The following is a 15,619-nucleotide window of genomic DNA, read 5'->3' on the forward strand; positions in this document are numbered from 1 at the left end:
TGGTGGTTCCGTGTGCTAGCTTCCACAACCCCTAGGTATATATATATTATTATTTTGCTGAATATATATTTATTTTGTTAATTAAATAAAAATCAGATTTTAGTTTAGTTAGAAAGTGAGTGTTAATTTGAGTATAAATATTTGAGTGATAATTTTTTAGATTTGGTTAAATAATGTGAGTGTTAATTTTTGGGAGATAAAGTTACAAGAAATGTCAATATTAGGGGTGGACGCATTAGAGGTAGATTCATCTAATAAGAGGGATATCAGCAGCGGACCCAGCAGTCTGCCGCCAATAAATTGTTATTTATTTATTTTTATTTAAAAAATCATTTGCGACACAATAGAAACTATGCACCGCTAATAAAGAAGAGGGAAAGTGCAGGAATTTTACCGGGCTTCTATTTGAATAGGTATTAGCGGCGAACCCACACATTATTAGTGGCGGACTGCCCGCAGCTAATAATGTGTAATTATGAACGTTTTTTTTAATACCGGTGGGAACCCATTATTAGCAGCGAGAGTCCAATGCTAATAATGGGTAATTCTGACCGTTTTTTATTACTGGCGGAAAAGCATTATTAGCGACGAACACTCGCTGCTAATAATCTCCTATATAAAAGCCCACCGTGCCCCTTTCTTCTGTTTTCCCATTTCTTCGTCTCTCTATCTTCTCCAGCCACGACCCTTCGCCCCCTACCCGAGCCCCTCCACAACCACGACATCTCATGTGTAAATGCTTCTATTTGAGTTGAAACGGAGCCTTAAGTCCACCTTTTAAAATTTTCAACTTTTCGATGGCAATTTTTGCAATTTTTTCACTAATATCCGTACATCTCTCAGTATTTTGGTTGTATCTCCCTCTACACACCTTGAAATTGCTGGAAATTTTATACGTAGAAGCCTAAGACATAGGGCTACAACTTTCGTGCCCATTACCCTCGTAGTTTCCTTAATATTCATTTTCAAAATATTTCTTGAATTCATATTATATAAATCGAATTTTTCTGAAATGGGTACCTCTATAGTAAATTTGAGATTTCACTAATTTTGTCGTAAAGTATTACACTCATGTGCTATTCGTTCGATATTTTTCCCCACGACATCTCATGGATAAATGCTTCTATTTGAGTTAAAACGAATCCTTAAGTCCACATTTTAATAATGACATTACGTAACCATTTTTTTAAAATAAAAATAAACATTAATCTTGAATATTAATTAAATAGTTTAAGTAATAAATTCTAAAGTAATTAAATAACTTTTAACCTAATATTAGAAATTTTGTGAAAATGAATAAAACATTTCAATAATCTTAGAAAACAAAATTTTAACATAATCTTAATAATTATCAAAATTGCATTAATTGTAAATGATTAACCATTTATTGTAATTAAAATAAAAATTAATATTTGAGTTAGAAAAAAAAGTATGTCAAATTTATATAATTTTAATAATATTTATACTTAAATATATTACAATCTGACATCATAAAACAACATAATTAACTTCAAAGAGCATAAGACATTATAAAAAAATAATTAATTTTATTTGTTTTTATTTGGTAATAAGAAATTATTACCAAAGATAGGATAGAGTGTTAATATCACCTAGTGATAATTTTTTATTTTGTTATTGTTCATCACAAGAAGCCTTAGACCCATTCGGAGATGGTGAGTTATTGAAGACTCTTAAATTTTCCTCTCTCTGAATTGTTCAATTCAGACAGTTTGTGATTACTGTATACCTATAGTGTGATTTGCTACTCATTTATTGTTTCATTTGTAAAGATTTTAGTATGCATTTCTTTTGTTCTCTTAAGTGGCCAGATTGTCTTCAGAAAGTGTCGAGGCCATCAGATGGGTTACGACCGTATACTTACCACGAGGGACGGTACACATCCGCCGTCGGTATAGGCATAGCCATAAACAAACTGGTGAGGGTTTCTGCCGACGACTTAACATCGGTATATACCGACAATAAATTGTCTGTATAAACTGTACCGACAACAGATACAATATCGTCGGTAGAAAGTGGACTTCTACCGACAAAGTTCTATCAATCGACAACATTTTACCGACAACATAGTGTCGGAAAATCATCTGCTGACGATACTTCGTGTTCTATCTTTTTTGTAGTGATGATGAGGAGGAAAAAATAAAAAATCCATCAAGGTTTTGCTAGAATTCCGTTTCATCTTAAGCCTTAAAATATACATATATATATATGTATATATTTATATCTACGCATGTACCTTTATTTTCGATTATAAAGAATTTGTGACTTTTTTAAAGGCCACTAAATTTCCTAAATATAATAAGTTAATAATTTAATTTCAAAGTGAGAAATTAGTAGAAGTGGTCCTTTGTTAACGAGGTACTACAACGTTGGAGGCTCTTTCTATAAAGACATTGTTAGGCGAACCCTATGCTATTGAATCAATTCATGCTTACTTACCATGCCTACGTACTTACACATAGACTTCTTTCTTCTTCTTCTTCTTGTTATTTTTTTTTATCTTTGTTGTATATATAAATGCCATTTTCCAACATTTGGTTCATCAACAATTTTCCTTCATATATTTTCTTAAGCAAGCCAAGCCAAATTACTAATCATGTCCACTCAAATCTTAGCATCATCATCTCAAAATGAAAAAATACATAAAATTCTTCGGCCTACAAAAAAATTTCAACCATCTGTTTGGGGTGAGCGATTCTTACATTACAATATTTCAGAACAAGAATTGGTAAGTAATATCATTCTAATCGCGGATCTATTCTATAATAGAGTATATAATAAAAGTATATGATTATATTAATATTTTTTTTTAATTTTTGAGTGAATGTGCCTGCAAAACTTAATTTGTTCGCTTATATTTATTTAAATATATAATCATGAAAAAGATATATATTGATTGTATTCTATGCAATGTCTCAGCGTTATAAACAACAGGAAGTTGAGGAGCTAAAAGCAGTGGTAAAAAAAGAAATATTTGGAGAATCTGCATATGATGTTTCTCATCAATTGAAGTTAATCAACGTCGTCGAACGTTTAGGATTGTCCTATCATTTTGAAAGTGAAATAGAAAATGAGCTAGAACGCATTTATAATAAAAGTATTGATCAAAATTACATTTTGAAAGATGAGAATTTACATGATGCTTCCCTTCGGTTTAGACTTCTACGACAACATGGATTTAGGGTTTCTTCTGCAGGTAAGTATATAAAACAATGATATATATATATATATATTTAGGACAATTCTCCAATAGGGGTTCCACTTTAAGCCCTACCGGTGGGGCTCTTCAGTGTTCTCAACTCATGAACAGTTTTCGGCACGATTTTTTTTTTGTGACCATATATACTTTAGCTGTTTAGAGCATCCTGCAAATTTTCAGAAAATTTTGAATATTTTACAGTACCAAAAACTAGGTTCAAACATGTTGATTTCCACATGCATAAAAAAATTAGTCACGTGTGCAACATGTTTGAACCTAGTTTTCGGTACTCTAAATTATTCAGAATTTTCTAAAAATCGTGTTGATACTCTAAACAGCTACAATATATACGGTCATAAAAAAAATCGCGCCGAAAACTGTTCAAATGTCGAGAGCACTGAGAGCTCCACCGATAGGGTTTAAAGCGGAGCCCCTATAGGAGAATTGTCCTATATATTTATATATATAGGGTGTTTCAATGGTAGGGGCTAGAAAAAGAGGTGTACCGGTGCACCTCTTTTCTGTTCTCCTATCGTGAACAATTTTCGGTGCGATTTTTTTAATGACCGTATATATTGTAGTTATATATTTATAACATCGTCCAAAATTTTTAGAAAATTTCGAATGATTTACAGTATCGAAAATTAGGTTTGAACGTGTTGTTTTCCACACACATAAAAAAAATTAGTCACGTGTACGACTTGTTTAAACCTTGTTTTCGGCACAGTATATTATTCAGAATTTCTCGAAATTTTGTAGGATGTTCTAAATAACCAGAATAAACAAGATTATAAAAAAAATAATGCTGAAAACTATTCACGATAGGGAACACAAAAAAGGCCCACCGGTACGCCTCTTTTTTAGCCCCTACAAAAATAAAATCCTATATATGTGTGTGTTTTGAAAAATGCAATATATAGCATTCCAAATACTATTGACACCTTGCATGATACTCTGTGTGGAGACCATTTTGTAATATATATATATTTATATATATAAAGGTCATTTGGCAAAATGAAATTTAAAATTGTTGTACTTTCATCACTTATTTTGTTCTTGATTTAATATATGAGTACTATTCTATATATGAATTATGTATATGCACGCAGATATATTTGAAAAGTTTAAAGATGAGGATGGAAACTTTAAAGAATGCTTGGTATCCGACACCATTGGTTTGCTTAGCTTATATGAGGCCTCACATTTGAGCTGTGTTGGGGAAAATATATTAGATGAAGCCCTTGCTTTCACGACCACACACCTAACTGAGTTCTTGGCAAACAAAAAAGAACATGATGATCCATTATCGAAAGAAATATCCCAAGCTTTAGAGAGACCCTTGAGAAAGAGCCTTGAGAGGCTAGCTGCTAGGCATTTCATTTCAATATATGAAAATGAGACCTCCCATAACAAAGTATTGCTACAACTTGCAAAGTTAGATTTCAATCTATTACAATCAATGCACAAAAAGGAGCTTAGTGACATCTCCAGGTATATAAACACACACAAATATAAATATATATACTTATATATTTGGTAGGGTAGGTAACCTAATCTGTATTTTTATAAAGTATTATTTTGGTACCCTGTGTTTATAATGATGTTTATTTAATTACTTATTTACTCATAGCTGTTTTGTCATATTAACAAAATTTTATTTATCAAGTTTGCGTTTAGGACCATATGTGAGATTTTAAAATTTAAGATACCATATAATAAGCAAAAATAGGAGTAAATTTCGTATTTGGTATTTAATTTTAATGAAGCATGATTGATCTACTAAAGCCTAGCTATCATATCTCTGTCTTGCATATATATATATAAATATATATATAATTAGGTGGTGGAAAGAATCAGACTTTGTACACAAATTCCCTTTTGCAAGAGATAGGATTGTGGAACTATACCTTTGGATATTAGCAGTCTATTATGAACCCCAATACTCTTTGGCAAGAAATATTTTAACCAAAATTATTGCACTCGCCTCAATTGCTGATGATATTTATGATGAATATGGTACATTTGAAGAACTTGAGCTCCTTACTGAAGCAGTTGAAAGGTTTGATTAATTTTGATATTATATATATTGTCTTCTCTTTATATATATAGGAGAATTATTCTACAGGGGCTTCATTTTAAGCTCTACCGGTAGGGCTCTCAGTGTTCTCAACCCTTGAACAGTTTTCGAGGCGAGTTTTTTTATGACCGTGTATACTGTAGCTATTTAGAATATTTTGCAAATTTTCAGAAAATTCCGAATAGATTACAATACCGAAAACTAGGTTCAAACATGTTGTTGCACGCGTGCCTAATTTTTTTATGCACGTGGAAAACATGTTTGAACCTAATTTTCGGTACTGTAAATTATTCAGAATTTTCTAAAAATTTGCAGGATGCTCTAAATAGCTACAATATACACGGTCATAAAAAAAAGTCTCGCCGAAAACTGTTCACAGGTCGAGAAACACTGAGCCCTACCGATAGGGCTTAAAGTGAAATCCCTATAGAATAATTGTCATATATATACATATACTAATTAGTGTATATGTTTTAGGTGGGACATAAATTTTATTGATAAACTCAGTCCAGAGTATTTGCAAACATTTTATAAGGAACTTTTGAACTCTTATGAAGAATTTGAGCAAGTGCTTTCAAAGGAAGAAACTTACAGAGTTCATTATGCAAAAGAACGGGTTCGTAACGTTTATACTAGTATTTATATATATATATAGATAGATTGAATATCAAATAGTTTTTATTATAAGATCTTGCTAGTTACAAACTTGACATGATAATTCTCACTATTTAAATAATTATTAACAGTTTAAAGAATTACTTCGATCTTCTCTGGAAGTAGCTTGGTGGTTGAAAGAAGGACGTGTTCCAAGTTTCGACGAGTATTTGAAATTTTCTTTGATTACTTCTGGTTACCACATGTTGATAGTGAGCTCTTTAATTGGAATGAAAAGTAGCATTGTAACAAAAGAAGTTTTCGAGTGGCTCTCTATAGACCGCAAGATTGTTAGGGCATCTGTAACTATTGCTAGACTCATGGATGACATAGCTGAACACAAGGTAAAATAATAATCACATACATACCACACGAATTAATTTATGTATATTATTATAGGGGAATTCTTCTATAGGAGCTTCACTTCAAGTTTTACCGGTGGAGCTCTCAGTGTTCTCGATCCGTGAACAGTTTTCGGTGCAAGATTTTTTATGACCGTGTATATTGTAGCTATAGAGTATCCAGCAAATTTTTAGAAAATTCCAAATAGTTTACGGTACCAAAAACTAGGTTCAAATATGTTGCTTTCCACGCGCATAAAAAAATTAGTCACGGCTGCAACAACATGTTTGAACCTAGTTTTCGGTACTGTAAACTATTCAGAATTTTCTAAAAATCGCGCTGCTGCTCTAAATAGCTACAATATACACAATCATAAAAAAATCGCGCTGAAAACTATTCAAATGTCGAGAACATTGAAAGCCCCACAGGTAGGGCTTAAAGTGAAACCCCTATATGAGAAATATATATATGTATTTCTCATATAGGGGCTTCACTTTTGCCCCTACCGTAAGAACATTTTCTATTTTTGACATTTGGAAAAATTATAACCCAATTTTTTTTTGCATACTGACGTACATTATAGTTATAACAGGTATCTATTAATTTTCGGAAAATTCTGAATAATTTACGTGCCAAATCAAGGTTCAAATATTAAGTTGCACTTGTGCCTGATTTTTTTATACAAGTGAAAAACAGATTGCTTGAAGTCTGATTTCAACATTGTAAATTATTTAGAATTTCTTGAAAATTTGTGGGATGCTTACTATAACTATCATATACGTGGTCATATAAAAAAAATTGAGTTATAATTTTTCAAAGTACCAAAAATAACCGTAAAAGTGACCCTATATATATATTCATTTTATAATTCAGATATGATTATACATCTATTGGATGGAGCATATACAACATGTTTGATTTGTTAACTAATTATTTGTTTACACAGTTTGAGCAAGAGAAAAATGAAGAGCCATCTGCAGTGGAATGCTACATGAAGCAATATGGAGTTTCCGAAGAAGAAGCATACGATGAACTTAATAAGCGAGTAGTTAACGCATGGAAAGAAATAAACGAAGAGCTTTTAAAGCCAACTGGTGTAGCTTCACCTATATTAGTCCGTGCTCTTAATTTCTCCAAGTTTATGGATCTTTTCTACAAAAATGGTGATGGCTATACACAAGTTGGAAAAGTGACCAAAGATAGTGTTGCTGCGTTGCTTATTCATCCAATTCCATGATAAACCTATCATACTATTCGTATCTATATATAGTATATATATATATATTTATAGCAAGACTCTTATGATTTAAGCTTGTTAAAATTAATAAATAAAGTTGTTTATTTCTCATCAATATTGGCAAAATGGCCTATTTTTTAAAGTTATTTTGCATTCTAGCCTAATTTTAATAATTCTTTGCAAAATGACATCTTATAATTTTAACAGCTAGTCGAAAATTTTGACAGGTGGTCGAAAAATTAAAATAGTTGGTCGAAATTTTTGACAGCTAGTTGAAAAATTTAGACAACTGATTGAATTTTAGACAGAGACCATTTTGCCAAAAATTATCGAAAGTAGGCCAGATTGCAAAATCACTTAAAAAAAAGATGTCATTTTCACCAATTTCTCAATTCTTAAAGAGATATATAGTGTGAATCTAATTAATTCTTTATGTCAATGAAAAAATTCCTCTTTCCATTCTCAACATTTATTTTAGTATACTAGAGATAGATGGATGAGGATATGGGGTAGCATTCCTAAAAAGATGTGAAATGAGAGGCAGTCCGATGGTGGTCAGGTGTGGAAAAAATTTATTAACTTATGCCTAATTTTTTTTTTTAAATCAGAGAGCTTTGTATTCCAACACAACAATTACAAAGAATACAACCAACTAAACAAATTAATTACAAACTCTTAACAGAGAGTCCACCCATATAATATCTACCCTTTTGAGCTTACTTAAATTCATATTCTGAAGTCTCAAACTCACACAATGAATTATATTTTTAACAATAACATCAATAGAGAAAAACTTTTGGTCCCAAACCATACTATTCCTACTGTGCCAAATGAAGTATACCACAGTCGAAATAATACTGTAAACTATCTTCCTTCTGCCTTGTGAGAGCTTCTTTTTCCCAATCCACTTCAAAAGGTTCTTGAGGTCATGACCCTGGTAAGGAAGATCACTCCACTGAAGAGTTTCAACCAGAATTTTTGCACTCACACTACAGGAGAAAAACAAATGAGCATGGCATTCAGCAAACTTCCCACACAGCACACAACTAACACTCTGAAGCGATTTGAATCTCTGAATCCTGTCAAATGTTGGTAATCTTTCAAGAAGAGCAAGCTAAATGATAAATCTATGTTTGGGAATAGAAAATCTATCCCAAATCATATTAAACTTCCACCTGCCAGCAATCAAATGCAATTTAGAAATGTGAAATCCATATTAATTTGCACTATGTCACATCAATAAAAATAAGCATGGATGACATAAGGTGATGTATAGAAAGACCATTATTGTAATTAAGGGATTTTATAATTTGGTTGTATCTAGATGAGGGTGGTTGTAGAGTTTTGTGGTTTTGAATATGTAGGGAATATATATTATTGTCTATTAATCAATTTGTAATAATACTGGAATATATATTATATATGGGAGCATATCAACTTAATTAATTCAACTTTACAAAAAACAAAATACAAGATGCCACAAGTGTCTTGAATTAATTGATGGCTTCACTATACTTAAATTTGCTTTAAACACACATCCTCAAACATTGATTTTTGGCAGTTTTTCTTTCTTTCTTTCTTCCTTTAAATTATCGGATAGACAAAAGTAATCGATTGAGTGGTCGCTCTTTTGTGGTGTTATATTTTGATTATTTTATTTTTTTTCCTCAACTATTTAATAATTTGAGAAAAATTATCACTATGAATTCTATTTGAAATGGTTTTTTGTGCTTGACTAATTATGTAACTCTCACTCCTTTTTACAAATGCATTATAACAATAAAAAAAAGAAGCTATTTTATTCATACATTTGAGTACAATACAATGTTAATCGAATGATAGAGCTATTAAGTAGAGTAGAAAAATAACTAATGAAAACACAATTATTATATCCATGGGCACTTCATTAGCAAAATACGCCCATAGAACGATACAAAGTACAAGCAAACAATCACTAAAGTACTCAACAATAAAAAGAAATTCATGATTGGAGGATGAATATACGTATATAGAAGGGTAAGAGATGAAGAAATTGTTGCACACTACTACAAATATATGATTTCTCTGCGGTTTTTTTTTTCAACAATAAACAAAAAGCGTAGAGAAAAGGTTTGAAAGAGTTGAAAAAATTATATTTAATGTCTGCGCCCTACGTTATTGTGGTTTAAAAAAAACGCAGTGAAAAGTTCGAAGTGGTACACTTTTCTCTGCGGTTTTGGGCATAGAACCGTGGAGAAAAGACTTCCCTCTTCCTATACACAAACTCGAGACCCTACCTCTTCCCTCTCATATTGCATTTCCATTTTCACAGAGGCATATACACGACGCTCCACCACCGTCCCCAGCCACGGGTAAGCCCCATTTTGTCCATTTTTTTTGTTTTTTTGTTTTTCATTTTCTTGCATATTAAAGCTTGAAATCATGTAAATATACTTAATCTTGATTTATTTTGAAGTTTTAGTGTAAAAATGAAGAAATATTGAGTGAGTTTAATGGGGGTTTCAATGTATGTTTATATGGTTATTTTCAAAGTTTTTTATAACATTTTTGAAAGCTTATATAGGACTAGAAGACATTTTCATTGTTTAAAACATGTTTTGATCACAAAAACTTGATTTTTTAATGTATATTTCGGTTTTAGGGTATTTTTTGTATTATTATATTTATAATAATGTTATTTACATAATTTTTTTATATTAAAATATTAATGCTTACATAATTTTGTATATTATTTAGGTAATGGTTTTTTTAAAGTATATTTTTGTTAATTGTATTATTTTAGGATCAATTCAATTACCATATATATATATTTACTAATGTTTAAATTTTTATTGTAGGAAATATTTGTTTGAGTGTGAGGTGTGTTGAAATTGTTGAAGATTAATTTTGAAGGTGAGTAATAATTACTACTTAATTTTTTTATTTTTATTTTTTATAATTACAAACTATTGTTAGAGGAGTTTGAATATATTAGATATTCATCTGTAGTGAAGTAGGTTCTGAGATAAAATTGTGTGCTGCGGAGATAACAGAAGATTGATAACATGTGTGTCTTAGTGAAGTAGGTTTTGCAAATTATGTGTGTGCTGCGGTGACCAATGGTTGAGAACATGCATGTTGTTTGTTATATGTTTTGTTTGATGTGAATTTATAGGTAGATAACTTGTCATATGCTATAAATACAGAGGAAACTCTGCCCAATTTTTTTTTTTTTATAATATTAATTGAACATGTTTTATAAGTTAATATATGTAATAATTATGTTTTTGTTTATGTTGAAATTGTAAATACATATGAATTTTGGATATGTTATAGAAATAAATGAATCTCTACCCATTTCATTTTATAATTTATTAATTGAACATAATTTTTTCAATTAAAATATTAATTTACTTTTCATTATCGACTTGGGAATTAGGTAGATATTAGGCCATGCAAAACCCAAACACAAAATGATTCAACTGTCTACGGCATCAGTGAAGACACTGTTGACTCTATCAGGGATAAAGAATTCCAGGACTTCATCAGGGAACTCAGACGAACAGACGAAAGTAGTGATCCGGAGGATGTCCCTAATCAACAAACTCCTTTGGAGGAAGCTCAACAAGATAACAATAACATCACTCGGTAGGTTTTTCACTTTGGGACCTTGGAGACTGGCTCGAAAAAGTCTCCAAGATCCCCATGAAAGCTATGGGCTGGAACTGCCGAGGTCTCCGTCGCATTTCGGCAGTTCGCGACTTGGCGGAGTTGATAAAAACCCATAAACCGAAAATGTTAATCTTATCTGAGACAAGAATTCCAAGGGATGCTTTCACTCATTTGTTAGGTAAGTTCCACTACACTGAAATGATATATGTTGAACCAATTGGTTTGTCTGGGGGCTTTGTTGGAAAAAAGGAGTGGATGTTTCCTCTATACAGGCTGATAAAAATGTTATTGTAGCTTCAATCTCTTCAGATCCACCTGAATTTTCTTGGATCCTCATGGAAATTTATGGACCCCCTTCATATCATGGAAAGGAAATTTTTTGGAATAGAATAGGATCGTTGGTGAGCTCTGCTGCAGTCCTCGTGTTGCTTATGGGGGATCTCAACGGAACTCTGCATGACTCTGAGTGTATCAACTACAGTAAACAAGGAAATACGTCTAAATACTCGTTTGACTTAGGAAGAATGGTCGCAAGAACATGCCTAAATGACATTAATGCTTCGGGACCGAAATTCACATGGAGAAAGAAATGCACTGAGTCAGGGGGGTTAAGCAACTCTAAAATGGGCAAGGTTGGATAGATGCTGTGCTAATCCGGATTGGAGAATAAAATTCCCAAGAGCGACACTTCATAACTTAGTAAGCTCTAGTTTGGACCACAATCCGATCATAATGGTTACCTTGGGTGACAAAGAGAAAATTCGAAAACCATTTAGATTTGAGAACATGTGGACTCGAGATCTTAACTATTTTTGGGTAATCAAAAGGGCATGGCAATCAACTTTCCAAGGTGATCTGATGAGAAATTTCAACCATAAACTCATTGCAACAAAGAAAAATCTAGCCAAATGGAATCAGCTGCATTTTCGTTCTATTCATGACCAAATCAGATTGGCTAAAGCAAAGTTACAAAAGGTAGAATTGGATACCCTAAACGATTTTAAACGAGAGCTTCAGGCTAGGAAAAACTTAAATGAGGTACTGAAAAGAGAGGAAATTTTCTGGAAACAGAAATCAAGGATAAAATGGTTAAGAGAAGGGGACAGAAGCACGAAATTTTTCCATGCATCGACCATTATAAGAAGACGAAGGAACTATATTTCTACTCTGAAATCGTTTGAAGGCACTTGGACATATGGTAGAGAATCTATAGACAAACTATTCTTGGAAGGTTTCAAAAAACAGTTTATGCCAGCTAGAACAACCTTCCCGAATGGCCTTGATGGACTCTTAGATAGCTCCATCTCAGAACAACAAAACGAAGCTTTATGTCTCATTCTGGAGGCTACCGAGATTGAAGAGGCCCTAAACCAGATCAATTCGGATAAGGCTTCAGGATCGGATGGATTCCCAGATTCGTTTTATAAGCTTCATTGGGAAATCATCAAGACAGATGTTGTAGCTATGGTCAAATGTTTCTTTGAGCAAGCGAGAATGCCACATTTTCTTAATAGAGTGAATATAGTCTTGATTCCCAAAAAGGAAAATGCAGGGGCCATCAATGATTATAGAACCATTGCCCTATGCAACATTGCTTACAAAATAATCTAAAAAATCATTGCTAACAGACTAAGGCCAATTCTCCTAGAAATTATATCCCCAATGCGAACAGCGTTTGTAAAAGGCCGCACCATCCAGGACAACACAATGTTGGTTCAAGAAATTCATCATTCAATGAATCGGAAGAGAGGCAAATGGGGATATATGAGTATCAAAATAAATATGGAAAATGGCTATGACAGACTCAATTGGGGTTTTTTGAAAGAAGTGCTCAAGTGTTTTGGGTTTGCACCAATATTCATCGAATGGATAAGTCTATGCATATCTACCTCTCATTTTACTTTATTGCTAAATGGAGCTCCGTGTGGTTCTTTACGACCAACTCGTGGTATTAGACAGGGCGATTCTTTATCCCCAGCCCTGTTTATCATGGCGGCTGAGGTACTTTCCAGACTCATCAGCAAAAGCGAAATGCAAGGCCTCATCAAGGGTATTAAGATCTCAAGAATGGCCCCCACAATCTCACATTTAATGTTTGCTGACGATATTATGTTGTTTGGTCAAGCTACACCACTCGAAGTAAGAGGTCTGCAATTCTGTCTCAATACCTACTGTCAGTGGTTGAGACCGAAAGTCAATGTAACAAAATCAGAAGTTCATTTTTCATAAAATGTTTCAGGAACAAAAGCTATTGAGTTAACAAACCTTTTGGGAATGCCCTAGGCTAAAAAAGAAACCAGACATTTGTGCATGCCTTTCGTTCATTCCAGAGCTAAAGCTAGAGATCTATCCTTCCTTCTCCAACGAGTTTCAACTAGAATCCAAGGGTGGAAATCAAAACTCCTGTCTAAAGCAGGAAGTGTTAGGAAAAATAATATTGCCTCAATGGAAATGGTAAGATAATATTACAACTCTAGACAATATATTACAAATAAATATTGATTGATTAAAAGTGTTACAACTTTATGACAAAAGGTACATGTAAATATAGAGAAAGAGGTAGAAGATGATAGAAATAGAAAATACAACTCTAAGACAAAATATACAAATAAACTAGAAGTAGTATAATGAAAAGATATAGATGAGATTACAACTCTAAAACAAAAGATACATGTAAAAGAGTGAATAATAGAAGAAAAGAAAAGCAATATAATAAAAGAACAAGAATAAGAACAATGAACAAAGAACTCTCACTCACACAACCAAAGTGAAGAGCATTGGGGATCACCAACTTGAACAAGGTTTGAAACCTTTGTCCAAAAGCTTATTTCCCCCTAACTCAAGCACTAAGGGATCTCTCACAGATTTTGGAAATGCTTTCTGGAATAATCAAGCCTCAAGGTGTTTCTAGCCAAGTGCTCTAGTGGATAGAAAATGGTGTGCCTTACAAATGAGCATTAGGCTCCTATTTATAGAGTTTAGAAACACCATTTGAATTTCAAATTCCACCAAACCCCATGGCTGTTACCAATGATAAATTGGGTGTTTTATGGAATTAAAATAGAGATTTGGGAGTTACTTGGCTGTTGGAAACGTTCAAAATTGGATAAAAACCGACTTAGTATGAATCTGTCAGCCACTAGCGCCGCGGCCCTTGGTCAGTTTCAGCAACCAATTTTTTAAGTTTTTTCCAAAACGTTCCAATTTATTCCCACTTGATTTTGTAACTTCCATACACAATATGGGAGTTAAAATCACATCTCTATCAGCCATTTCTCATATGACTTTAAGAAATTCATCTCAATATTGTGTAACAACAAATCTACACAATAATGGGTGATATTTAGGAGTTACAAATTTGTGATGAATTTGTAACACCAAATATGTTACATGTTTGGATATTTCACATATATCCAAAAAATGTAACTCTCTATTATATGTTACAATATGTGACACTCTATGTCACATTTATTTAATCTAAAACATTATATTATAAAATAATATAATATTACATTATATTATAAAATAATATAATATAACATTCCCCCACTAGATTAAATAGTCATCTATTGTAACACTTATTTAATCAATCATTATATTTAAAATATAACATATCCCTCACTTGATTAAATAAGAACTCTCTCTTATTGGAGTCATTGCATTGATGCATAAAGTAAAGTGTTTTTCAACTTGAACTTTACTATAGTGTAATTATCACAAAATTTGTCGAAAATTTGGTTGCACTAGGCATTGAACCATCTTTTCATGATGGCAAATCGGTGATAATACACACCTTTGTGATGTTCACTTGAGCCCTCTATGTCTCGCTTTGCACCGTTAATGGCCATGTGCACTTTCCATTCATGGACGTTCTTGAGAATACTCCCAATTCTCATGAGAGGCGGCACCACCCCTAGGTCCATATAGGTAGAATTCTTACAGTATTTTGTTACCAAAATACTTGTCTTTACAAGACTGAATTCTATTAAAAAACCTTTCGGTTTTAACCCTCCACTTGGTAACACAGAAGTACTCAATATCTCAGATGGGACTTGTTTTGAGTACAACTAATATTCACTTGATTGACTTGTTATTACCTATTGAACCTAACACTAGCTGAATAACTAGTGTTAAGATAGGTTACCATCAATCGTGATTCTCTTTAGGGAGTTTAAGTCCCATCCCTCGAGATGATGCAGCCACTAAATCCCTCGTTAGTGGCTTAGTGAAAGGATCTGCCAGATTTTCACTTGTTCTCACATAGGATATTGAGATGACTCCTCTTTGAATCAATTCTCTTACATATCCATGTCTTAGACTAATATGTCTAGACTTCCCATTATACACTCCGCTGTATGCTCTAGCCAATGTTGCTTGGCTATCACAATGTATCGATATAGTAGATACATTATCTTTGATTAGGGGAATCTCTATCAATAGA

The 15,619-nt window shown here is 32.6% G+C and overlaps 2 protein-coding genes across 2 annotated transcripts; both read left to right on the top strand.

Moving 5' to 3' along the window:
• The first annotated feature begins 2,553 nt into the window (after positions 1–2,553).
• LOC133781388 (germacrene-A synthase) lies at positions 2,554–7,642 on the top strand. Its single transcript, XM_062220360.1, has 7 exons — positions 2,554–2,746; positions 2,938–3,214; positions 4,327–4,708; positions 5,058–5,276; positions 5,772–5,910; positions 6,041–6,292; positions 7,237–7,642. The coding sequence occupies exons 1-7, from the start codon at positions 2,615–2,617 to the stop codon at positions 7,525–7,527; spliced, it is 1,692 nt and encodes a 563-aa protein (XP_062076344.1). The 5' UTR covers positions 2,554–2,614; the 3' UTR covers positions 7,528–7,642.
• A 4,268-nt stretch (positions 7,643–11,910) lies between these two features.
• On the top strand, positions 11,911–12,789 carry LOC133783627 (uncharacterized). The gene has a single exon (XM_062223275.1). It carries the CDS (start codon positions 11,911–11,913, stop codon positions 12,787–12,789), a length of 879 nt encoding a protein of 292 aa, XP_062079259.1.
• Positions 12,790–15,619: the final 2,830 nt, after the last annotated feature.

This window comes from Humulus lupulus, chromosome 6, assembly GCF_963169125.1.
Source record: "Humulus lupulus chromosome 6, drHumLupu1.1, whole genome shotgun sequence".
Classification (NCBI taxonomy): domain Eukaryota; kingdom Viridiplantae; phylum Streptophyta; class Magnoliopsida; order Rosales; family Cannabaceae; genus Humulus; species Humulus lupulus.